Genomic DNA, 26,038 nt, shown 5'->3' on the forward strand with positions numbered 1-26,038 from the left:
GGACTATCTTGCCTGGATAAGAGAAATCACAGAACCTTTTACAGGTTGAGCACTTGGTTTTATGATTCTCTTTCCAGATACTCATGAATTAAACCTCTCCTTTTTCTTTCTTTTTAAAAAGAGAATGTGATTTAGTTTATGCTAATCTCTGTAGCTGTAGTGAGTGCCCTATATGTAACTGATTTAAAGTGATGAGGAACCTGTGGTGTTGATGGACTACAAATTCCATCTTCTGTGAACTGGCCCTGATGGCTGGGGCTAATGAGAGTTGGAAGCCAATAGCATTTGGTTCACATCCCCTATTGTACACTGCAAAGCTGCTTCCTTCATGTGTAAGAATGCCATTTGGATCTCATGTGTTTTTATAAAGCTGGGGGAAATGTGCTTTTCCACTACAGAGGAAACTACTTACACAGTAAGCATGGATGAATGTGAAAGAACCCTCTCCTCAAATGGCCACCGCGAAAATTTTGCAAAGAAGTTGGGACATGTCTCCTATTGTACAGGAGCTGATGTCTGGGTATTCATTAAGAATTAACTGCATAGTTACTTAAAGTGCAATGGTAAACATAGCTACTTCATAAATGTCTTTGTACAAGATGGCAGCCTAGCCTTTGGTTTAGGATTGGCGTTGGCAAAAACAGTGTTGTTAAGCCTTTAACTGCTGACTTCCTGTGGTAAACCTGAGGTTGCCCAGGGATGGGGGTGGAGAACAATGAATGCACTCTAATTTTGTTTTCTGCCAGTACATCCCTTCTCCACAGTAGCAGCCATTGTGTGACTGGGGCACATAACACTCAAAATATATGTCCACTAGTCCAAAAAAGACCCAATATAATTATCTCCCAAATTAGATAAGATTGAAGGTGACATAGAGCTTTTCCAGTTTTGACAAATCACCTTTTAAGCTGTTGTTAATAGGTGAGCTATCAGTTCAAAGTCTTCCTCTGGTATGATGCCCTTAAAATATAAAATATTGCTACAAAAGGTCCCTTAGAAAGACAAGATTCTAAAGGCTCATTACATCTCTCAGTTCAGATTCCCTGAAAGTCCTAATTATAACACACATCAAATGAAATATATACAGGCAGCGTGCATCCAACTGACACGCAACCACCAATGTGTGGGTCCTTTTGGACCCAGAAGAGGGCAAAACGGGGCAGAATGTACTGGAGGCGTAACAGGGCAGAATGAGATTATGCGTGTGGGGGCCAGGAACGGAACCCCTGCACAAAATGGTTGCAGCCAGTATGCATTAGGTGAAGCAGTGGACTCTGGGCTTTCAAACTTCACCAGTGGTATTCAGCACACACCCCACCCCTTGCCTTCTGTTCTAAGTCATTGCTGCAGTGCCCTCAAAACTTGGTGCCATGTGCAGGCAAACCAGTCATGCTCCCTTCAGTGTGTGTGTGTGTGTGTGTGTGTGTGTGTGTGTGACAGAGAGAGAGAGAGAGAGAGAGAGAGAGAGAGACTCTTAAAATTCAGACAGAGAGTTAAGTCAAATAATATTCTTCCAAATCCGAACTCAATTTTCTAACGGTACATGAGTACACATACCTTTCTAATCATATAGTTCCACTAATATAATTATATGTCTAACCTGAAGAAAACATTTAACACAATGATTAAGTTTTTACTACTTAAATGCCTTGGCTGCTGGCTGGGGTTTAACAGGAAACCAACAGTTCCCACAAGCGCAGCTATCCTGCAGGTTGCCAACCCCTTACTGAAGTGCTGCCACCATTTCAATTCAGTTTTATACCATGAAACCCTTGCCTGTTTTAGAATGAACTTCATTTTACTGGCAAGCACAACAGCCAATATTTATTATTAAAAATTATGCTGATCTTTATTTACTAAGACATTACAGTTGTTGACTACATCCAGAGATGTAGAGACTTTTGGACTGCAAAGCCTTACCTAATGTAAACCAATGTTTTAAGTTAAGTCTATTGCTTTCAATAGGTCTACTTTAACTAATGGTGGAAATCTCCCATACAGTTGGAATGCACCTCAAAGATCACATACCCCTTTTGTTAATGCAGAAAAAACTGCTGCAAAGCATCACTCATAGGTGGCCTTCCAGCCTCTGCTTAAAAATTGCTAATGAAAGAGTAGACACCACCTTCTGATGATTTTCCACAGTCAAACAGCTGTAGTCTTCCTGAGGCTTAGTCAAAATCCCCTTTCTACTCATTTGAGCCTGCTAAAGGAAAAAAAAGTTCCACAATCTACATGACACCTCTTCAAACATTTAAATATGGCTATCGTATCATTTGGCTATCATATCACCTCCTAATTGTCCAGGTTAAATATAACCAACTCCATTCTAGTTTCAAGAACTGTAATCCAAAGAAGTACTTTTGGCACAAATCTTCTGCCCAAACTTCTGTCCTCTCATTTTTCAAACTTGTTTTGCCGCAGCTTATCCTATACTTACCTGTGCCCTCCTGCTCTTGATGATGCCATTACATCAAAAGGGACAACTTGTGACCAAAATACTGATGCAAGCCTTAATAATGTTACAGGATTTGCTTCCCACTCTTTGTACAGCTGAGAGTGCTGCATCACTGAAATCTTAATATGTGGACTAACAGCAACTACAGCAGCTTGTAATTATTTGAAATCAATTAACATAATGAATTCAGGAAAATGTGTTTTTCGTTCATGGAAGCACTTACCTCAGCAATACATTCTGCGTGCTGACAGTAGACAAATATGAGTTCATACACTGAGCTATACTTCAAGTACATCATCACCACAAAACTCACTTCTGCTGGGATCAGTACCCCACTTAGAAAGTAGTTAGAATTTCCACTTCTGCCAGGAAATTTCATCATACAAGTCTTCATGCCAAAATATCTTAAATTAACAGACTCACCTCGCCTCATTAATCTTTGCTTTGTTTCCAAGGCATTTGAAGTTTTCAATGTAACCAGCACTGCAGTTGATCCGTGGCCAATCTGGTACACATATGTCCAGAAAGTGAGGCCTCAATCTACCTATAGAGTATTTGGCAATGTCCGTAAGAGACTGGCTAATAGCTGCGCCAAAAATGAATGTCCCAATGGCTTTGTAAAGAGCGGCAATATAGTTGTTCCGCACAAATGAATTGGAGTGCAAGCGGTTGTAATACACAGAAAGTGCCTCTCCTATGATTATCTGAAATAGAAAAAAAGAAACCAGAAAGACATGAGTTAAAGAAACACCATTAAAATGTTATATCTGATATAAAAGTTGCTCCGTACATGGGTAAATATGGCGGGGTTTCTTAGTTCATTTTATTGATTTTCAGGATAGGTAAATCTGATTTTTGACTATGTGAATTTTAAGTAATAATAAAAAGAACAAACAATTTCTGGAAATCATTTGGATGTCTCGAATGGCTGAGCCAAAAATCACTGAAGTAAACAAGAACCTCTGTTTTTTCCTCATTTGATTATGAAGCAAATGTTTAATGAATGAATGGAAGGCAACCCTTCACCTTTTCTTCCAGAGATAACAACCTTTCCCACACTACTTCACAAAAGACCCAGTAGTAGCACCACAGGACACAGCACATTTTATTCCTCATCAAGTTTCCACTCATTCTTAACCTTCTACTCAAAAGAAATAGTTTCTTTGCCAAGAACGTGATCATTCTGGAAACTCAGGAACCAAGTTAAAGGGTTAGACGAGAGCACAGTTGCCAGGGTTGCTAAAGGCCAGATTTTAACATGGGAACCTCCCATGTTTCAGCAAAATGGAATATTTTGAAAGAGCATCCTTCCTCCAGGATGTGAAGCTTTACTGAAACAATAATAAAAGTGCTAGATTTGGAAATCTACAGGAAGATACAGCTTTGTAACTTGACTGTTATGGGGGAGGTGATGTTCAAATTTAAGCAAGTTGGTTGCATGAGAAGCATTCATGCTTGTTGTTTCATAACTGGGACTAATTTTAGTTTCTCCTCTTAAAATAGAAGTCTGTGCACAACAGAATAGGAAACAATTCTAAACAGTAGTTGGTCCACAAGCAGGGTTAGAGAATCACAAGTGGGTAATTTCCAGTTAAGGCAGGGATGGGGAAACTGTGGGAATTCAACTGCAATTCCCAACAGCCCCAGCCAGTTTAGCCAGTGTCAGAGATTATGTGAATTGGAGGCTAACAACATACATGGACTATAAGTACTGTATTTTTCGCCCTATAGGACGCACTTTTCCCCCTCCAAAAATGAAGGGGAAATGTGTGTGCACCCTATGGGGCGAATGCAGGCTTTCGCTGAAGCCTGGAGAGCGAGGGGGATCGGTGTGCACCGACCCCTCTCACTCTCCAGGCTTCAGGAAGCTATCCGCTAGCCGTGGGAGACCCAGTTCAGTTTTGCTTTCCTTTCTTTCGGAGGGGTGGGTGGGCAATGGAAGCACTTATTCTAGGCCTCATACAAGAAGGTAACCACAACAACACTGAGAAAACTGACTGATGCAGTGAGAAAGCAGCCCCTCAGGCCTCCCAGAGTCTTTACAAAATAGTCAGGATCAGCATTCTCAGTGATAAATTTATGCAAAACATGGTGTGATATGCTATGTAACATGCCAGACAACCCACCTGAGAACAGTTATATATTTGAGCACGGCTGCTTTCTGTGCTTCCATCAGCCCCACAGGGTAACTCATTTGTATACAGACCTTCCAGTAACATGCATACCAGTCATCCGAGACAGAATTCTTGGAAGCTGGTTTAGGAGGTGCCCTAGGACATTTGCTCCAAGAAATTCCAATGTGATCTTGGGTGATGCCTCCTCTCAAACTGATGACATACAATGACCTCACTGACTTTAATGCAGCTGGCAAGGTGCTTGACATGAGATTGGTTTCAGGTGCTTGGTCACATTTATTGGGTGTTGCTTGGTTACCACCTTGAGAGAGTTTCAGGGCAGGTGCTTATCTAATTGTTAACATCAGAGCCACTCCATTGTTTTGTAGTTTATAAACATTTAATTTCAATATAATTATGCAGACTTATGACAAGAGTTAAATCTCTACCCTTCCACATACTGTGGTCACCAATAGCTATTTTCAAATCTTAGGGGGCTTCTGAGCTTTGCCTCCTTACCAGGCAGATTCCCTAATATATTTGGCTCATACCCTACTACAGTTCAGGTAAGTTAGTGGATTTAAGGAAGCTAAAGTCATGGGCTGAAAACAAATCTCAAACCAGCGAATATTTGCTTGGTAAGGGCACATACCATGGTACTGGTACATTTCTCAACACAAAGTATATTAATGTCACCTTTGTTAAAGGAAAAAGGGGCTAGTCAGAGATCTAGCTTTTCTAAAATAAATCCTAGTAAACACAGTGGTACCTCGAGTTACAAACGCTTCAGGTTACAAACACCGAAAACCCGAAAGTAATTGCTTCCATTTTCAAACACACCTTGGAAGTTGAACAGCTTCCGAGGCACATTTCTCAATTTTCTCCATTGAAATTGCCAACCATTTCGGAAGTCAAACGGTCTTCCGGAATAGATTACGTTTGACAACCAAGGTTCCACTGTATTTTTGCTGTCTCAAGGACTGGATGGCACCCTGGCAAGTTCCATATACAGAAAATAACCAGTGGTTGTTGAATTTTACTCCAACAGTGATGATGATGATACTTGAGTGCAGCAGGTTAGCTTAGGCAACAGAAGACAATGAATGTGGCCCACACACCTGTCCTCCAACATCTCACCGCCACTCCCTGCCACCCCAGGCAGTTGCCTCACTCACCCAATGGTAAGGTCAGCCCCAATGGCAAGCCTAATTATACTGGACTTAAAAGGCAACAAGTTATACTAATGATAATGGTGACTCTACAGAATTGGAGCCTCAGTTCTTAAAAGCTTTAAGATGCCAGGTGCCTTAATGTTTTCATTTTCTTATTTATACCCCGCCCATCTGGCTGGGTTTCCCCAGCCACTCTGAGCGGCTTCCAACAGAATATTAAAATGCAACAGTCTATTAAATACTGAAAGCTTCCTTAAACAGGGCTGCCTTCAGATGTCTTCTAAAAATGTGGTAGTTGTTTTTCTCTTTGACATCTGGTGGGAGGGCGTTCCACAGGGTGGGTGCCACTACCGAGAAGGCCCTCTTCCTGGTTTGACATTGAGCTCGACATTGAGCTCTAACCCGTGTCCGTTCAGATTCAGAAAGAGTTATCTGCCACCGGTGCTCTAGCTGTCTCAGCAATTGTTTCATTGCCCTCAGATCTGTGGAAAACCACAGGGTTGTCCAGGCTCCATGCAATCGGAGAGACCACTTCAGAGCCAAACAGTCAATAGCCCTGGTTAACTCCACATTCCAGCAGGCCACCAGGGAATCAGCTGAAAGGCCATCAACATGGGATAAAACATCCCCTACCACTCTCTGGAAACCATTTGGATCCATTAAGTGGCGGGGGCAGACCATCCAAATCAGTCCCACCTCCCTGCAGAGGGGAAGGGTCACGGAGAAATCCACTTGCACCAGGAAGTGATCTGACCATGGCACTTCTTTAGTTTCGCTTTTACTTAGTGTCAGATCACCAAAATCCATAGAGGTGAACACCAGGTCCAAGGCATGTCCGCGGCTATGAGTTGGGCCAGACCTATTCAGGGACAGCCCCATGGAGGCCATACTTTCCACAAAGTCCCGAGCGGCCCCTTGTAAGGTCGTGTCAGCATGGATGTTAAAATCCCCTAGGACAACCAAACTAGGTGTCTCCAGGAGAACATCCGCCACAACCTGAAGCAGCTCGGGCAGGGAATCCTTGGTGCAGCGGGGAGGTCGGTACACCAAAAGGAATCCTGTACTGCCCCTATTGCCGAACTTTCAGAACATGCACTCAGAGAACTGGGTCTTCTCGATAGGATGCCTGGTGCAAACTAATGACTTCCTAAAAATCACTGCAACCCCCCCCTCCCCGCCCACAAGGCCTGGCTTGCTGTGCGTTAAGAGAAACCTGGTGGACAAGCAGTAGCAAAGACAGGCCCATCTGCTTCATCCAACCAAGTCTCTGTTACACATGCCAGGTCAAGTCCTCCATCCACAATCAAGTCATGTATGGCAGTGGACTTATGAATCATTGACCTGGCATTGCACAGCAGCACCTTCAGGTCATGTGGGTATCTCTTGCTGATTCCAGTATCTGTCTGGTCAAGACCAGACCCAGAGGCAGGGATAGTCCTCAAACAACGACTAAAACCTGCCTGTGAAGTATACGCAAGCCCTAGCAGTTGTATCATTCATTCTAGAATACCTGAAAGATGAAGCCAATTGAATGAGTCAAAGCTACCTCATATTGTAACCAGAACCAGAACGCTTGGCTCCCACATTCTGTGCTATTTCCAAACAGTATTCAAGAGTTCATTGCAGCAATCTAGCCTGGGCATAACCAAGACGTACGTCACTGCGGCTAAATCCATGGATTTGACAGGTGCAGCAGTAAGCTTGTAAGAAGTACTTCTGGCCACCAATGTCACCTGTACTTTCTTAAATAGAAGGCAGTGAGTCTGGGAGAAGTCCCAGGTGGTGTACTTGACTCTTCAGGGGGAGTGTAGCTCTATCCAGAACCAGCTGCACACCTCCATCCAAAAATGATTTTGGCTATTATTTGCTTGGCTCTGTTGTTATAGTGCTTTATGCAGGTGTTTTAGGTTTTTAATTTTTCACCGGCTCTGAAATTGCTTGCAACGAAGAGCTGGATAGAATATTCTCTCTCTGGGTTTTCAACCTCCAACACATGTGGATCGAAGCAAGTCATCAGGGCTTGACACATTTCAAGCTTCATTATTTTTTTCAAAAAAAAGGCTAGAAATCCATCAGGTTTGTTTCTTTAATTGTCTAGCATAAGCAAGAAATAACCAGACACTGCCTTTACTCTTGATCATGCCCATGGAGCACTGAGGATCATCCTTGGCTGAAAAGTGTTGAAACTGCTTTTAGAACAGGGAGCATTAAAAATAACTAGAGACACTGGAAGGAAATGAGTTCTCTGAACAAAGAAGGCTGCAGACAAGTTTATTTTTGCTGGAACTGAGGGGCAGGGAGAGAGAGGGAGAGAGAAAAATAAGAATTACAAACTCACCTTCTCATCTGTGTTGCAACCAAGTTAGCAATTTGTCTAAATAGCAACTTTGGCTCTACTTTTACAAGTTAGCACTGACTGCTCCGTACACCTGAGCAAATGACCACATTCTAGCTAACTATAGCACAATCAATTTCCCAGTAAAGGAAAAACTTCACTAGAAATAGCTTGGTCTATAGCAAACATATATGGCATGTAAAAAATGTGATAAGATGTCCATTTTTTTTATTATTTTAAAGGCAACCATGAGGACCCTGATGAATTGCTTGGCAGGCGGGGCATGTTTAACCCTTCCTCTATGCCATTTTTCCTGAAATAAAATCACATGAGCAGTATTAGCTTTACAGGGATGTGGAGAACACTAGTTGAAGTGCTGTCCCCGCATTTTTTCATCTGCAGTGGGAACAGCAGCTTTGGGTCGTGATTTAGATCAGGAAAGCAGCCTGTCAACAGAAGGCTTGACACCCCCAGCTGTGGGCAAACTGGCCTTTTGAGTGTGTGGGGGGGTGGACCTGTGGGAGAGCATACAAGGTAAATCCATACCATGTAAAATTGAGGTGCCCCAGAAAGAAGGCACCTACAGTGGTACCTTGGGTTAAGTACTTAATTCATTCCGGAGGTCCGTTCTTAACCTGAAACTGTTCTTAACCTGAAGCACCACTTTAGCTAATGGGGCCTCCTGCTGCTGCTGTGCCGCTGGAGCACGATTTCTGTTCTCATCCTCGGGTTCTTAACCCGAGGTACTATTTCTGGGTTAGCGGAGTCTGTAACCTGAAGTGTATGTAACCCAAGGTACCACTGTATATCATCTAGGTTCCTGCAGAAAGTCCATCTTATCTTAATTTATTGCTCTATAGCCCTGGGCAAGGCAGAGAGAATCAAACTGCCTAAGGCAGTGGTGGCCAAACTTGGGTCTCCAACTGTTTTTGGACTACAAACTCCCATTATCCCTAGCTAACAGGACCAGTGGTCAGGGATGATGGGAATTGTAGTTGTAAAACAGCTGGAGGGCCAAGTTTGGCCACCACTGGCCTAAGGGCACCATCTAACAGCCTAAAACTGTCTTTTGGGAGCCATTAGGGGGCTTAAACTACAGTGGTATCTCGGGTTACAGACGTTTCAGGTTACAGACTCTGCTAACCCAGAAATAGTACCTCGGGTTAAGAAGTTTGCTTCAGGATGAGAACAGAAATCGCGTGGCAGCAGGAGGCCCCATTAGCTAAAGTGGTGCTTCAGGTTAAGAACAGTTTCAGGTTAAGAACGGACCTCTGGAACGAATTAAGTTCTTAACTCGAGGTACCACTGTATTCTCCTCATGCCTGTGTGGAGCCATAGGAAGATAGGTTGGGATGGATATATTAGTTAATGGAAATGTTATGGAATTAGGGTGGACAGATACATAGATAAAAAATGTTTGTATCAAGCTCAAGACTACCAATCAAATATTAAATAAAGAGCAAAATATTCAAGGTTCATTTTTGCTCTCTTTAGTTGGATCCAGTTTTAACATGTTCTTATCATGAGGCTGTTTTTGTTTCCCCAGATGTCCCAGAACTTTAGAACTTCTTCCCTTACCCATGCTTTGAAAACACAGCAGGATTACGGTATCCTATTTCAGCTGGCTTTTAAGAGCAAGCAGTGGGTCCTGATTTTCAATTCTTCCATTTGGAGTCTAAAGTAGATAGTGTATGTATCTATATGTAAGTGGGTGCTTAAATATTGCATTAGCTGCTCTGAGGTTTTAGAATGCAGCAGGCTTTACATGCAAATGAGTAAGATAAAAAGCATTAATAAACATTGTTTTTCAATGTCTGAATATGAATGTCAATCCACCTTAACATTAGGCAATTTTTTCTAAATAAATGCTTAGCCATGGAGCAATGTCATTACAGTATTATTGCTCAGTTTCGCTTTCACTAAGAATTTAAACTTCTTTCTTCCAGGTCAGGAAGAGTGCTCTCCTTTGACATCATGTTACCCAATAGCAAACAAGGTATGACAACTTTTTAAAATGCAATGTAATGGAGGAAAATGAGCTGGAAACTTACAACAATTAAATCCAAGGGAACAATTATCCCCGCTAATAATTCATATGAAATGGTGTCTTCTTTGTAAGGATACTGGATGGATTCATCATTACAGAACACTCCTCGTTTGAAGGGAGTATTCCTCGCAGTCAGAATTGCAAAAGGCAAGCCAACTAGCAAAAAGAATAAGATAATTATTTTACACAGGGTATTTCAAAAAGGTTTAACCCCAAGCACTTTCCATCCAGAGCAGTAAGCAAGAGCGTGAAGGAGACATGCAGCAAATAGTACCACTTCACCTTTACATGCTGATTTAATGGATGCATTAAAGGCTTTTAGCAGAATAAAATTTTTACAAAGGGAACAGGAGGAGCTTTCCAGCATCTCTCCACCCACACAAGTGTGGTGAGTGCACATTCAATTTGTAAAATTAGTGCTCTTCAATATAGTTTTATGGCAACTCCAGTGCCCTCAGTGTTAGCTTGTTGCCCATAAGCAGACCAGATTTGCAACTTCATCCCAAGACAACTTTTCTACACAGGGACACTTGTGAAATGGAATGATAAGTGATGCCAAAGCAGGAGGAGACAATGTAGAGGAACCTGGTATAACTTGGTCACTGCTTGTTCTGTAAAGCATCCAGCATTATCGCTGACTTCTGCCTCAAACTCTGCCTTCTACACACTCACCTTATGTGAAATATCTTCATCATAAGCATCCATAAATATCCACCAATGAAAATAAAGCAGAACTTCTAAGACTAAGCTAGAATACATTTTAATTTATTTTTAGTTGAGGCAGGCTCAAGACTGTCAAATGATGTAAGTAATGTAAGTAAGCAAACTCAGGTTTAAATCCAAACAACAGATCAGAAGACAATGATTGTAGGAATGATAAGCAAAAGAGATGTAGGAATGAAAAGGACACACAGGCTTCAACTCCCTCTAGTCCCTTAATCTTATAAACTTTGGGATGCTCTATACTTCATTGCTGCAGCTGGAATCTGAGGGAGGGGTAGTGAAGAGAAGCACATTCTGACCTGCTCATCCTACAGATACTACCTCAGAGGTGATATAATTTGCCACGAAGCTGGCAGGTAAGACCACATAGTCAGTTATGTACATCTAGGCTTGCAACTTATTTCTAGATGAATGTAATGCGATGAGATTGGATAAAATCAGTGCTTTTTTTGGGGGGGTGCAGGAGTACGCAAAGCCCTAAACATTTTTTGAATCTAAGTTTGGCCTCATTGAGGGGCAGTATTTCAATATGAGTAGGAAAATGAGAGTACCCCTAAACTTTTTTTTTAGAAAAAAAGCACTGGACAAAACTAATTCCAGAATTGGGAATGCTATGAGCAAATTAACATGTGAAGTTAGCAAACCTAAAGAACAGGAGATATACTGCAAGAAAAAGTGGTAGGAGTTCAGCTTATCAGCAAACTACAAGGAATCTATCTTAGCACCAAGTGCTCAGCATGAACATCAAAATTAAATCTGCTAAGAACTATACTTGTATTTTTCTTAGATAATAAAAAAATGACAAAATCTGAAAATGGTGAACACAACTATAGAAGCCAGTTAATAACATAAACATTACTTCAAAGACATAACCCCATGGAACATTCTGCTTTACTGGAATCCAAGACTACAGAGTTCCACTTGTGATCCTTAAAATTTTGTTTGCACAAACATCAGGAAAACATTGGTTCATTGACCATGTAAGTAACCCAAATATTAGAATGTGCCCATTATGATACACATGTCAAAAAGTAAAATTTTTGTAGCGAAGTAGGTGTCGTTCCATAATTAAGTGTCAGATCAGCCCTCAGAAACCCTCAACTGCAAAATTCTATGGTGGTCAGAAATATATAGGGATTAATATATGTCCTTTCAGGAATGCTGGAGGTTGTGGCTCCTATTCAACAGGACTTATTAAACACCTCAGTAAAGAGGGTGGGGTAAATTGATTAAAAAAGTCCTAATTAGTAGCTGAAACCTATTTTGTTCATCAACAAAAAAATAAACATTAAAAGGTTGCCAATGAAGGAAATCTGCCCAATATCAACTGTCCCTAGCAAACAAAGTACAGAGCTCAAATGTAAACAGAGAAAACAATGAGCCGAGGTACATATATGTATTCTACAACAAAAATCTCTGCCATGGAAGCCTAACACTTTTAATCTACTTTAATCATTATATCAGGGAATCTTCCCATTTATAATGCTACTGGAGGATGGAGAGACAAGTAGGCACAGAAGACTAAACCTGCTGCCTCCCTTGCACACACCACTATATCAATCATAGCAGTTCAGCAAACAATGTACAGAGATTTCAAAACTCCATGTTTCTTAAGATTATAATTTTTCTACACTTTTATAAAACTAAAACAGTCTCAGAAAGACAGCTCCATGTTTCATGCCAAACTCTGTGTGGTATGGCATGCACAAAGTCCAAGCAGTAAGTAAACTTCACTAATACAAATAGGAGTTCTGCAAATTTACATTGAGGAGCTCTGCAGTCTAAGAACCGTCTGCTCTTTTTGCTGTTATCTCTTTCTTGTCTCCTGTCATAATCTGCATATTTCAACTGAACGCCCAAGAACTTGGGAACAAGGTCATTTGTTTCTAATTTCTCCAGGCATAGTCACACAAAGTTTTTAATCAGTATGCCTTTAAAAGAGATTTGCACATTTCCAGTTCTAATCTAACACTGAAAATATTCCAGCATGGTACCAAATCTTCCGATAACTGTTATTTTACTCATGTCCCCTCTGTCCAAAATGCTGAAAGTTGGCCTGCCAATGAGGATGGGCAGAATTAATCAATCTACCCAGGATAGGAATTTGTCAGTAACTTCTCAACAGCCATTACCCAGGAAGATCTTATGGAAGAACAAGGAGTTAGATGAGACTCTCCTCTCAGCTGGGACCAGCCTCTGTCCTTCTCTTCCCCATAATGCCTAAATTCAAGCCAATGCATGACATCACAACATCCTATCAGACACTGCCCCACCAGTCAATGAGACAGAGCAAGACACACAATCACATCCTATTTTTATTTATTTATGAATTTATTTTTGGAATTTATATAGTGTCCTATACCCGCAGGTCTCAGGGTGGTTCACAGTGTAAAATCAGAATATAAAACCACAAAATAAATAATCCTATCACATATGTTAATTCTATGTTGATAGATTTAGACATTATAAAGAACAGAAGGAAAGAGATGAAGTAATGTTAATTTCCTTGTATAGTTTTGCCCTAAGAGATGTCTGAGAATGCACAGCACCCACATACATACACACTGCACAATGAAAACTACTCATGAAATTCTCAGAAGCAGCTTTGTGATGCAGCCACGCATGGGGGTGGATAAGGAACAAAGTGCTATGCAAAACCTACCCATTCTGATCACTGCCAATCTTACAGAGATTGTAAACCTAGTTTAAAGTACATTATTCATACACTTTAAAACTTATCTTTCTTGTTTGTTTGTTTGTTTGTTTGTTTGTTTGTTTAAAATTAGAGTTTAGATTCTCATGCCAAACTTTGCACTCAATTACAAACTGATATTTTCTGTGATCTCTGCATAATTTTCCAGACCCTAGATATAGAAAACTTTATTGCATTCATCATGGGGGAGGGAGTGGCAAATGTACCTCCAGCCTCTTTCAAATTCATTTTCTATTTGCACTTCAATGTTTTGTGCATGCTCCATCTTCAGTTCAGGCTGCAACAAGCTCTATTTCAACAAGCCCTTTTGAGGATCAGGGCTGATCAAATCAGTAACTGAATTAGTTTGGCAAAGATTTTAAAGGGAGTTCAAACGTAAGGCTTAAGTCTGTTTGCATTAGTCTTTACTCCTTAATTAAGAAATGTTTTGACAGGAAATGTTAGGAGATTTATTTTTTGCATTTGCATTCCACTCTCTGCTCAAGGCAGTGTTTCAGCCTCACAAACAAGCCTATAGTGAAGGTTAGGCTTAATGATTGTAACTTACCTAAAGACACTCAAATATGGTCACTCATGAATGGGAGGCAGGAGTTTGAACCTAGGTTTGTGTGCCACATGCAAACCCAACAATAACAAGTGCACAATACTGCCCATCTGGCTAACCACATTAATTATCTAAACTTCTCAAACTTGTTTTTCAACATTGCTGCCTAAACAAGTGTTTCAAGGCCTGCTTTGAGATCATTTATATAGCACTTTTAAAATGAAAAATAAATAAAGTGCCAAACACAATCTTGTCTGGACTATCCTTACAATAATAACAGCTTCGCACATTAAAGGCAAACGTGGGTTTGACACCTAGTGAGGGAGCTAAAGCCAATCCTTGCTTCCAGATGCATTAGTCATAGCTGAATAAGTTATTTAAATTTATTGACTGCAGTGGGTCTACTCCAAGTATAACTTAGTTGGATATCACCCATATGTACCAAATTCACACTTTGCAATCTGTGGAGCAGCCTTAAATCCTATTTGATACTTTAAAGATGTTAATACCTTTGGGGTGGGGGGAGATGGGGAGGAAAAGAAAGATACATATTACTAATACAAGGCAGATTACAGCTAAGTTCAAATATGAACAAATATTTCAGATCCAAGACCATTATTCTATGCATTGGGCTACACTGCCTGCCACAAGCTCATTATGGTCAACAACAACAGGAAGTTACTCAAAGCAGTAGAAAATAGAGGTACCGTTTTTTTTTTTTTAAGCCAGTCATGTTACCAAGAGGTATCTTGTTTTCACCACTCCCACAAAACCTGCTCTTCACCTGTGAAACCCAGTCTACTTCCACTTGCAGTAATGTTTACATCCTGGCACAGCCCTGAAACAGGTTCTAAAGGCACAGCCTAAATTCCTTAGGAAAAGGCTGCACAAGGGAGGTTTGTAATGTGCACATTCAATTTTGTGAGCATACATCTTATATACAGGAATGAGAGTTCATAAATTAAAGCAAGTCCCAGAATAGTAGACATCTTTATTGCCACAGGCAGAGCAAATGTAATTACTCTTTAAGAGGGAGGGAGAGAAATCAATCACTGCTGAACCATGGGGGAGGCAGCCCCCTTTTGAGTTTTTTCTAAAGATTTTTCGTACCTCTGCAAACCTTGGGGTTCACCCACGCATGTCAATGCCTCCCTCCTATTCATGGGTGATGCAATTTTGCCACATAAGGGCAGGCACTGTGGGAATGAGTTTATTTTTAGTATATACAAGTGCGGTCTTGCAACAAAACGTTGCAGTGTATCTGCGATGTGTGTGTTTCCTGAGCCTGTGGTTGAGGAGGTTGAGAAAACAAAAGTTAACAACAAACTCAGGCACTCTGCTCTAACTCAGATTCTACTTCATGTGCAAAAAAATTATTGTATGTTTCATTTTGGGACATTAAAACTGCAATTAGTCTGCTTGTAATTCATTGATGGGTGAGGCTTCTGCATACAACTGAGTGCTGGATTTGGCATGCTAGAAAATCTGAGAGGGCAATTTAAGTAGATTTGACTTGCTGCAAACTGAGAGGCATGAGGGAGCTTTGACTGTGATTCTGAACCAGTGTTAGGCCCGCCCCTGATCTCCAGTATTAACTATGGAATACATTTGAGGGCTGCCGTAAGCTACTGTCACAGCACAGCCCAATGAGCAATAGCTGCATAACAGCAAACTACAATGCAGAGGGTTGCTCTATACCAGTCTTTGCCACCCTGGTGCCCTCCAAATGGTTTGGACTACAGCTCCCATAAGCCCCAGTCAGCACAGCCACGCTGGCAGGGGTTGATGAGAGTTGTAGTCCAAACCGTCGGGAGAATACCAGGTTAGTGAAGGCTGCTGTATACTACTCACTTGGCAAAGCCTCCAAAGCAACAGATAACATTCCAGGGTTACCATAAGCTACTTTCCTAGTTTCAACCTGATCCTAGACCTGCAACAGTCAACATTCCTATGGGGGCGGGGGGAGGAATCAGGAGGGATGGGATGCCTGCTAAGGGAGAGGCACTCCTCTTATGGTGCAAACGTACACTCTATTACATTTTACTGCAGGTCACATGTGTACAAGTACTGTCCCTGGAATTAGTTATCTTAGCACTGAACATAGACAGCAACTAGACATGTTACTATGTTACCTGTGCGTAAGGAATTAACACAGGAAGGATTTAGGGCGCACTATTTATCTTAGGCAGGAAGAAGGATTAGGACCACAAGCGTGGGGCCCGGAGGGGAATAGCCCTTCCCAAACATATAGTCATTCCTCTGAAGCTGTTTTAGCCTCAGAACATAAAACCTTTCATTATACACAGATGAATAATAATGAACAAAATAAAGAACAAGACAGAATACACCCAATATTACACCCATAAAGTTTTACAAAGGCCTTTAAGTAACTTTAAAAAAAGAAGAAGAAGCAAAATGGTAGGATATTATGTTTGTTCAGTTTTGTTCTTGCCAGGTTGCTATAGAAAAAAATGCTACCTTTAATCATTTACACACACTATTGTGTGTCTAACGTAAAGGTTAGTTCAACATAAAGACATAGTTAGCTCAGGAGGGCGTTTACTCTACAGCATTCAAATAGGCTCATCTAGACATCAACATCAAGTTATACTGGCTCACAACATGCAATTTAATGCTCCATGTTTGTGCATTTTAAACAGATGGTTTCAGCTGTTCAAATTCTTAATGAATAATAGCAAAGTGACTCATTTTGAATTGTACAAGAGTCAAAAGAGGAGCAGTCCCAGGGAAATCACTGATCCTTCCCTTCTCTTTCGCCATGCTCCCCCCCCCCTTTTTGCAGAATGTACTTTCATGTGCAGTGCATTCTAAACCCAGGCCTCAAGGTATTAGCTAAACAATAATCAAGAGCTTTCCAAGTTGTTCAGCACCAGAGATTCTGGTTCAGCAGCACCAGAGAATGGCCTTATAATCAAAGCTGGCAGAATAGTAAAAAAGACTGGCCAATGGCTCAATAGGCAGATGCCAAGTTTCTTGATTTAACACAGAGACTAATTTTGCTATTTGATCTTTATTCATTTCTAGCTTAATCAGGATACCCGATTGATATTTTTTCCACAAATATCCAATTCTGCAGCCCTATGCACACTTTCTAGGAATAACCCTCAATCAACACACCCGGACTGACCTCCCATTAAACTTGCAAAGAAACTGGCTACAAGTTGCATTGCTTAAGTGACAAACAAATATGGCTTAGAAGTGAATTATATAAAATCCCAGCTTATGTGCCTTCACATCCCAAGGTTTGATGAGGTCTCTGATGATGTCTCTCTTGCACAAAAGTCCAATCTTACACTTCAGGAAACATTTTTCAAATATTTGGGAATTCTGGTAACCAAAGACCTAGCCCAATTCTGAAGGAACAATTATGATCCTCTGTTGAAGCGTCTTAAGCAAGATGTTATCTCTTGGCATCCTTTACTACTCTCTTAGCTTGGTTGTGTGTCAGCTATTATTATTAAACCATGGCTACTGTGGTTTCATACACTTCCTATTATTCTCCCCGTCTCTCTATACATTTCTTTCACCGCGGGGAAAGATTATGTGTTCATAAACTTAGCTTTCTTTCTTTTATTTTATTTTAAAAGACAAGAACTGAGGTATAGGGGTCCCCAATCTATGCCTGTATTGGGAACCTTGCCAACTGTTACCCATTATTAGCTTTATCAAAGATGTCTCCTGAGTCAATGGACTACTCCCATGTGTCCCCAAGATTTTAAACCCTGCCCTTTGGTACCCTTTCTCAACTTGCCTTCCAAAGTCTTGAAAATCCCATTCTTCTTACTAGGCTGTATGTGTGGAGATGACAGCAGGCTTTAGCTCCGATGCTCTCCCCCCTACACCCCTACCTAGATTATCCAAAAAAAATTCTGCCCAAAGTGTTATGGTCACAGTGGGGTCTGGGAGGAGGCAGGGTTTGTTCATCTGCATGACTTATTTGTTAATGGGAAATTTAAAACACCTGTGCAGCTTCTTGCCTCACTGCCAGACCCTGAAAGGCAGTGGCTTTGGGCACTTAAAAGTACATAGCAAGCCTTGCTTTAAAAAAATTGAGTGCTGCTGCCGATCTCTATCATTCATTTTGTTGTTGTTGTTTAGTCATTTAGTCTTGTCCGACTCTTCGTGACCCCATGGACCAGAGCATGCCAGCCACTCCTGTCATCCATTGCCTCCCGCAGTTTGGTCAAACTCATGCTGGTAGCTTCGAGAACACTATCCAACCATCTCGTCCTCTATCGTCCCCTTCTCCTTGTGCCCTCCATCTTTCCCAGCATCAGGGTCTTTTCAAGGGAGTCATCTCTTCTCATGAGGTGGCCAAAGTATTGGAGTCTCAGCTTCAGGATCTGTCCTTCCAGTGAGCACTCAGGGCTGATTTCCTTAAGAATGGATAGGTTTGATCTTCTTGATCTTCATTCATTAAACAGCTGTTAATCTGAGTTAGAGCAGAGTGCCTGAGTTTGTTGTTAACTTTTGTTTTCTCAATCCCCTCGACCACAGGCTCAGGAAACACAATCAGTGCAAGGGAGTAGTTTCTGCTCTTTAATTTATGTTACTGGGAATCAAATATGGAAAATTTCAAAGTTTAAAAGCAGCCTGGGAAGCAGATATTGGTGAACCCATTGTAGACTTGATATGGTACTCTCTGTGGTCCTCCCCTCCCTTTAAAGCCATCTCAGCCACAGGACGGGAGGCAACATTAAAGATGGTGCACTACTGGTTTTTCACAGGAGGATTAAATTATATGAATCAAACTGTCTCCTAACTGCTGGAACAGTTGCTCTGTTCAGGGCTCTTATGTTTATACATGGTAGCATTGTCTTCATGTAGCTTGGTTTTGGGATCCAAGATTTAATCACTTTCCTATATTCACGAATCACACCGTGCCTAGATATCCTTGTTTAGCCTTACTCTCCCTTTCCAAAGTGCTCTATAAAGACTTCATTATTCTTTTATTAGTAGCTGCCGGAATGACAGTAGCGGGAGGATGGAAAATGTCCCTGGCATTTACAGTAACTAACTGGTATGATCGTGTTTGGAAATTAGCCTTGATGGAAAACCTAACCCACATCGTCAGATTAGCTTAAAGATGATAAAGAAACAAAAATCCTGTGGCACCTTAAAGACTAACGCATTTCTTATGGCTCTTGACTCTTGTTTTTTGCTACAACAGACCAAGTTGGCTACCCTTTGGGAAAAGTTAACGGTGCTCTTGAACAAGGCAAAGTTATTAACCATGGGGTATATAGGCGAGTATCTGAAACATGTTGTGTTATCCAAGTCACTCATTGGTGTTGTTTTCTAAACTGAATTGCTAAGAAACCATAACCACACATTCACAGACATTATTCTCCATTACCTTGGAAGAGGTGGGGGAATCTTATGTCACATTCACACCATACATTTAAAGCATTCATGTACTACTTTAACAGTCATAGCTTTCCCCCAAAGTAGCTAAGAGTGCTCAGAACTGCAGTTCTGTGAGGGGTAAACTGCAGTTCCCAGAGTCCTTTGGGGGAAGACATATCTGCTGAAGTGGTATAAGAGTGCTTTAAATATATGGTGTGGATAATACCTTAGATTAGGTGAGGAGCTGAACGATATCGATTCTCATTCAGAAGTCACAGCAACTATAATGTAAACCGCTGCAGAAAGCCTTCTGTTTCAGAGCTCAAGCCTATCCAGAACCTAGGGACACTTATAATAAATAATAATAATAAATTTTATTGATATCCCGCCCTCCCCAGCCAAAGCCGGGCTCAGGGCGGCTAACAACAATAAAATAATACAATATTACTTGCTAATATTTGGAAGGAGGACAGCTGCTGATGTTTTTAGCTAAGTTTTATCTTCTCAGAATCCTTTAATTGCATAATTTATATCCATTTTCTATTACACTACATAATGTAGCAAATTTATCCATGGGGTCATTCCACATCAAATGAACGAAAAAAAACAAGGGTTTTTTTTTAAAAAAAAACTTATAATAACCAATATTATGTTAATTTTTATAATGAACAACTTGGTTTCATTAATTTTTTTCTATTACAGTTATGGGTTGTAGGAAAGTTGTACCCAGTAGCCATTTTTCTCCACAATGTCCAAAAAACATAAAATTTTCATTACAAGGAATAAAAAACCCATAAATTTCATTCATTGTCGAGAAAGAGCATGTTTTTGCAATAATTTTCAACATCAAAAACTTGGGGTTCCATCATGCCCACAAGCTGAAAATTGAGGTTTTCTAAACCGAGGTTTTCCACTAAAAAGTACATTTTTATAAAAAAATTAGGCATTTGTAAAATCTTTTGAGTGCTGGTGTATTTTTTTCCTGAAATCCTCATCCTCTTATTGAGCTCTGTGTAAAATTTCAAAGAGATCTGATCATTGGTTATGGAGAAAAAACATAAAATGTACATGTTCCAAGGGTCTCAAGAGGAACAGACAACGCAGATTTCATGAAACTTTGAAGTGCTATAAAATTAAAAACCATTTGAGATAAAGGGGGGAAATTTAAGGGGGTTTCTTTCAACCATAAGGGAAGGGTGTACACCAAGTTTCATCAAAATCCGAGATGGTGGGTAACATGACCGCGTTGACATGACGTGGAATGACCCATACATGACATTGCATAGTATTTCTCCTCACAGCGCATAATCCTTTCAGCGCATAATCTTGTTTTCAAAATATGCTGTACTGAAACTAAATGATATTTTCTATGTTCTTGACAAAGATGAAATCATTTTCTTACTTTCTAGGTTTACATATGACAAGAGGTGTGTATTTATACACAATAATGTTGGCAAGACTGTTCATCAATGTACAGTTTAAACCGAAGTGGCTTTCTTTATACAAAAAAGCAAATGACATTCCTATATCCCAACAGCATTTTTCAGCTGAAGTAAACTATTTGGGCATTAAGTGTCAGCAACATGTACAAGCTTAAGAGGCAAGAATTTTATTTGCTTTTAGAGAGATCTGGAGTATTAACACTGTAATGTTATGTGTCTGAAGTAAAGAGCAAACATATGAGCACTATTGACTTTGGGTAGTGTAGACTGAAAATGAAATATTACTTCCAAGAAGAGGTTTACTATAACAAATTAGTGTGATCTTAGCAGTTAGGTATATTTCAACTGCTCAAGGTATTTCAGTGGTGGTCCTCATTTTATTTTAACAGCAAGACTCTTAAAACACACTTCGCTATATTTGCAAGAGCCTTTAATGAGCAATTCCAATAGATGTAGCTCAGTATTTCAACGATAAAAGGTTGTGCATGAGTAAAAAATAGATTTGGATCTCTCACAAACACCCCCATGATCCCAAGCATAAAATCCCATATACAATTATTTAGGAGTGAACACAACTTATACAGTGAATCTTATAACAAAGGGGTCATGCTAAACATCTTACATTTAAATTAAGGAAGTGCTGAGGCTCTCAAATGGTCATTTTAATTGAGCGTACCTCATACAGACATTCTTAATTCAGCATAATTTTAAATACAAAGACAAGCCTACCTATTTAATTGAACACATTTTTCTAAACTCACTTCATTCATTCATTCACCCAGCAGTCCCTTCAACACCAAAGCAGAAATTCTTAATTGGTTCCAAGGTGAATTGCTTTAAATCAAGACAATTAAGATAAATTTAAATAATATAACCAATTTAAATTTCCCAACAATATTCAAATAAACGATTAAAGTGGCTTCCCATTTTGAAATGCACACATTTCCCAAGGAAGCATACATATTAACAGTGCACACTAATTGTGCCAACAATTATATTGGTTTACAACTAAATAGGGGACGCGGGTGGTGCTGTGGGTTAAACCACAGAGCGTAGGACTTGCCGATCAGAAGGTCGGCGGTTCGAATCCCCACGACAGGGTGAGCTCCCGTTGCTTGGTCCCTGCTCCTGCCAACCTACCAGTTTGAAAGCACGTCAAAGTGCAAGTAGATAAATAGGTACTACTCCGGCGGGGAGGTAAACGGTGTTTCTGTGTGCTGCTCTGGTTCGCCAGAAGCGGCTTAGTCATGCTGGCCACAAGACCTGGAAGCTGTATGCCAGCTCCCTCGGCCAATAAAGCGAGAGGAGTGCGCAACCCCGGAGTCGACCACAACTGGACCTAATGGTCACGGGTCCCTTTACCTTTACCTTACAACTAAATAGAGCAACTTCCCCAACCTGGTGTCCTTCAGAAGTTTTGGAATACAGATCCAATCATCCCTGACTGGGGCTAATGAGAGTTGAAATGGGGCAATGGGGCAGGCTCACCATCCCTGCTTTATTAATGCGTTTCACAGAGGCTTCTCGTTCTGTTACTACAAATGTTTAGTCAGCCAAGTACATTTAAGCCAAGCCTTTTCCTTTTCTTTTCTCAAAGACTTGGTCAAATAATGAGCTCTCAGCACACACTTCAGACTCTCCCCACACAGCTGCCAGCTACTTACAGAGGAAATGGGCAGTGTGAACCCCACTGCGTAGAGGACAGTGGATGTGATGGTACTGTCATGGAACGGATACTTGATGCTGTCATCATTACAGAAAAAGCCCCTCTGATACGGCTTTATTTTTGCCAAGTTTAGAACAGCAAGGGGTAAGCCAGCTGTTGGGGGAAGGGAAAAAAGATACACAGTTAAATATTTATCTATACGTATTATCAAGCATGGACGAAACTACTAAGCAACATGCAAAACTCAAGAGTATAGCGTATTCAGTATCATGCAGTGCACACAAACTGCCTAGACTTCAAAGCCCCATTTACCTATCTGTCCCATAGATACCAGCAACCAGGCCTGCCAACTGCAGAAGTGAGAATAGCGCAGAGTTCAGATACCAGAATGATGCTTTCCACATAAGGCAAGTTATGAGGCAAATTATTTAGCTGCTATGTTTATTTGGATTGATAACGTGGGAATGGAAATAATCAAAAGGGAAAGAATTTGAAACTTGGACAGAATATAAATAAGAACTGGAACGACTGCAAGGAATGTAGGGCTTATTTTTATGAGACAATGTTTTTTGAAGCCAGGAAAAAAGGGAAGAATTTTCTGAAAGCTTGATGAAGAACACTGGTTATTAATGAAGTTACAGAGTAGAAGGAAAATTTGAACTACCGTAACTGTGTCTATTGAATCACTGTAGTATCCTAGCCAGTTATCACACATGATGAGCACCCTGCATCCCAAGTATAGCAAGCTGGAAGGAAGAGGGAATCCTATCTATAGCTGCACTACACCTTAGCGGTTCTCTGACATTCAGTATATATCAAGAGAAAAGACTCTTCCCTGCTAGAGGGGGCATAGGGTTTCATAGGTTCTTCTTATTTTTATTGCTTACTCCTTGACATCAGTAACTGCTACAACTAAAAAAACCAAAACAAAACATTGTTGTATCCCAGTGAAATATTTTACAGGGAGATACACTGTGGATTGTTTTTTCCCCTTCACTTTTCCATATTGAGATGGGACTCGTATATACTCTCCAATTTAAATATTATATTCATCCCAACATGCGTATTTCAATGCAGGAACAACCCTCAGCCCCAAGCACACACAGACTGTACACCTTCATGTCCACCTACATAAAGATTTTTATAATATGCTGAAATGCGGATTATGCTGGTTAGTACCCAAACTCCTCCGTAGTTTTAAATTTGCCTACCCTCAGTCTTTTTTGAAGAGCAAAAAAGAGGACACATTTGCTGACTTCTGCTTTTAACTATGGACTCTCATTTTACCTACCCATGAAAAAGGGGACATGTGACAACCTTAAATAAATTGTTGTTTTTAAATTGTCTGGATGGGGATGTAGTGTGAAAAATCTAGTCTTGAGGGATCAAGTGTTGGAAGATGGTACTCAGCTCTTCTGATAGTTTGCAGCCCTATGATCACTGATGTTTGAGTTGTAACTTTTAAGAAGAGATAATTAGAGACCTATTTAAGGCCCCTATTTGGCCTATAGCTTTGACAATGAAAGGGTGGTCAAGGCTCCTCTCAGCAGTGACAGTAGCTGTGACTCTCAAGAAGGCAGAGCTGCAGACACAGGAATAGAAGCATGGTGTCTGTGTCATTCTTAATATATTTGTCACACTAAGGAAGACTGCTTGGAGAAACCCAGACCTTGGTAGGCCCATTGCTCACCTCATTCCATGGCAGATTTGCCTGGTTAGTGAAGCTCAGCTTGAGAAGTTTAGCCCACTTCTTATCATTCATTACACCTTTTAGAATTTCCAGGTTAAAAACATGAAAGGGGGCCCTGTATTTGTTATGCTGAGGATTATTCCTCCCCCTCTCCCAGTATCTTTTTGTGCCATACCTTGTGGTATTCTAACTTCTAGCATCTCAGATGTACAGCGAGCCTCAGGATGTAGAGGCACTAATCCCCATGCCTTCCTGGCTCTCATAACTGAATGTATAAATGTCCTACATTGAGTTAGAGGATCAGCCTGTGCTGTTATGTGTTGTGTTCACATCAGCCTCTGCTATTTATTATCCAAATGCAACTTAACATTTGATGTCTGCATTATCATCATTTGATGACTGCTTGAACCAGACTCTAATCTCAAGGTAAATTCCAAAATGAGAAAAAGAATTTACCAAAGGGCCCAAAGCAAAAAGAGATGTACAAAAAAGGTCTCCTCCAACTTTTTTTTAAAGTGAGGAATAACCCTAACCAACATTTTTTTTAAAATTGTGAATAGTAGTGAGGTAAGTGAGGTAAAACCCTCTCTCCATAGGACATTACTTCTTCAGTCTCTTTGCTCTCCCCATCCCCCTTCCCCACAATCACAACCACACATTTACAGGATACCACAGTGAAACCATCACTTCCGCAGCAAAGCTGCTTACCATTCATTATCCAGAGACAGAATCCCAGGATTAGCACTACTGCAAATGTCATACGAACCACAGAAATAAAAACCATTCTTGTTTTTTGGTTCAAGATTACGTCAAAAGCCTACATGACCCACGAAAGCCAGTGTGGTGCAGTGGTTAGAGTGCTGAACTAAGACCAGGGAGACCCAAGTTCTCCACACTCAGCCATGAAGCTCACTGAGTGACCTCGGGTTAGTCACCATCTTTCATCTTTATTTACCTCACAGGGCTATTCTTAAAGGTAGAATTTGGGTGGAGAAACCACATACACTCCCTTGAAAGGAAAGGGTAAATAAATTCTCGTAGTCCTTCAGCACCTTGCCATGTAATATATGGGGAGTATTACTCCTAAGAGTAAAACTACTGATTACCCCTGATTATAATGAGATTAGATTATCCCTGGTTATAATTAGTTGGGCGGGCTACAGAATAGTAAGGAATACAGTGCGGGGTGTTGCACTAGCAGAAAGGGAATGGGGGTTATTGGGTTATTTTGGTTTTCAATTTTATTGTGCATTTGGTGTTTTATATTGTGATTTTATGTTGTAAACGCCCTGAGAACTGCGGGTAAAGGGCAGTATACAAATTTAATGAGTAAAAATAATAAAATAGCCTTCTGCTCATGCAACTGTACATTTTGATCAAAACACCAACCTTTTTAAAAAAATAATAATCCTAGATAACCATTTCTGCGAACAGAGTGGAGGGATAAAGGGTCTGAGAGTAAAAGAAGACAGGTCAGGGTGCCAAAGCAGTGTGGATGAAATGAACAGAGGCGAACCTGCAGCTTACCAGAACTTTAAGAACGGAAAGTCGTGGATGTGGCAAACTCAAAGCAATTCTCATAACATTAACATGGAAAGCAGCCCAGTCTTAAGCATAATGGTATCTCATTTTATCCAGCAACTTATTTAGCAGTTTTTGAGGGGTGGAGAGAGAACCAAGTTAGTAAAAGAAATAATCTTACACAAGTGTTTGTTATTTTACCTTGCTTTAGAATATGAATCTTCACCTATACCAATTCCTGGATAG

General features: G+C 40.6%; 1 protein-coding gene across 2 annotated transcripts in view; it reads right to left on the minus strand.

The window, feature by feature from the left end:
* PLPP1 (phospholipid phosphatase 1) overlaps nucleotides 1-26,038 on the minus strand; it is an 87,062-nt gene that overhangs the window by 39,436 nt on the left and 21,588 nt on the right. The window contains exons 2-3 of one of the 2 annotated variants that reach the window (XM_053409267.1): nucleotides 22,580-22,734; nucleotides 2,882-3,162 (exon numbers count right to left, since the gene is read on the minus strand). In XM_053409267.1, the coding sequence (XP_053265242.1) occupies nucleotides 2,882-3,162; nucleotides 22,580-22,734 (436 nt within the window). Of the gene's footprint in view, nucleotides 1-2,881; nucleotides 3,163-10,130; nucleotides 10,283-22,579; nucleotides 22,735-26,038 lie in introns of both variants that reach the window. The other variant, XM_053409268.1, reaches the window with a different exon arrangement.

The sequence above is a fragment of the Podarcis raffonei genome, chromosome 11 (assembly GCF_027172205.1).
Source record: "Podarcis raffonei isolate rPodRaf1 chromosome 11, rPodRaf1.pri, whole genome shotgun sequence".
Classification (NCBI taxonomy): Eukaryota; Metazoa; Chordata; class Lepidosauria; order Squamata; family Lacertidae; genus Podarcis; species Podarcis raffonei.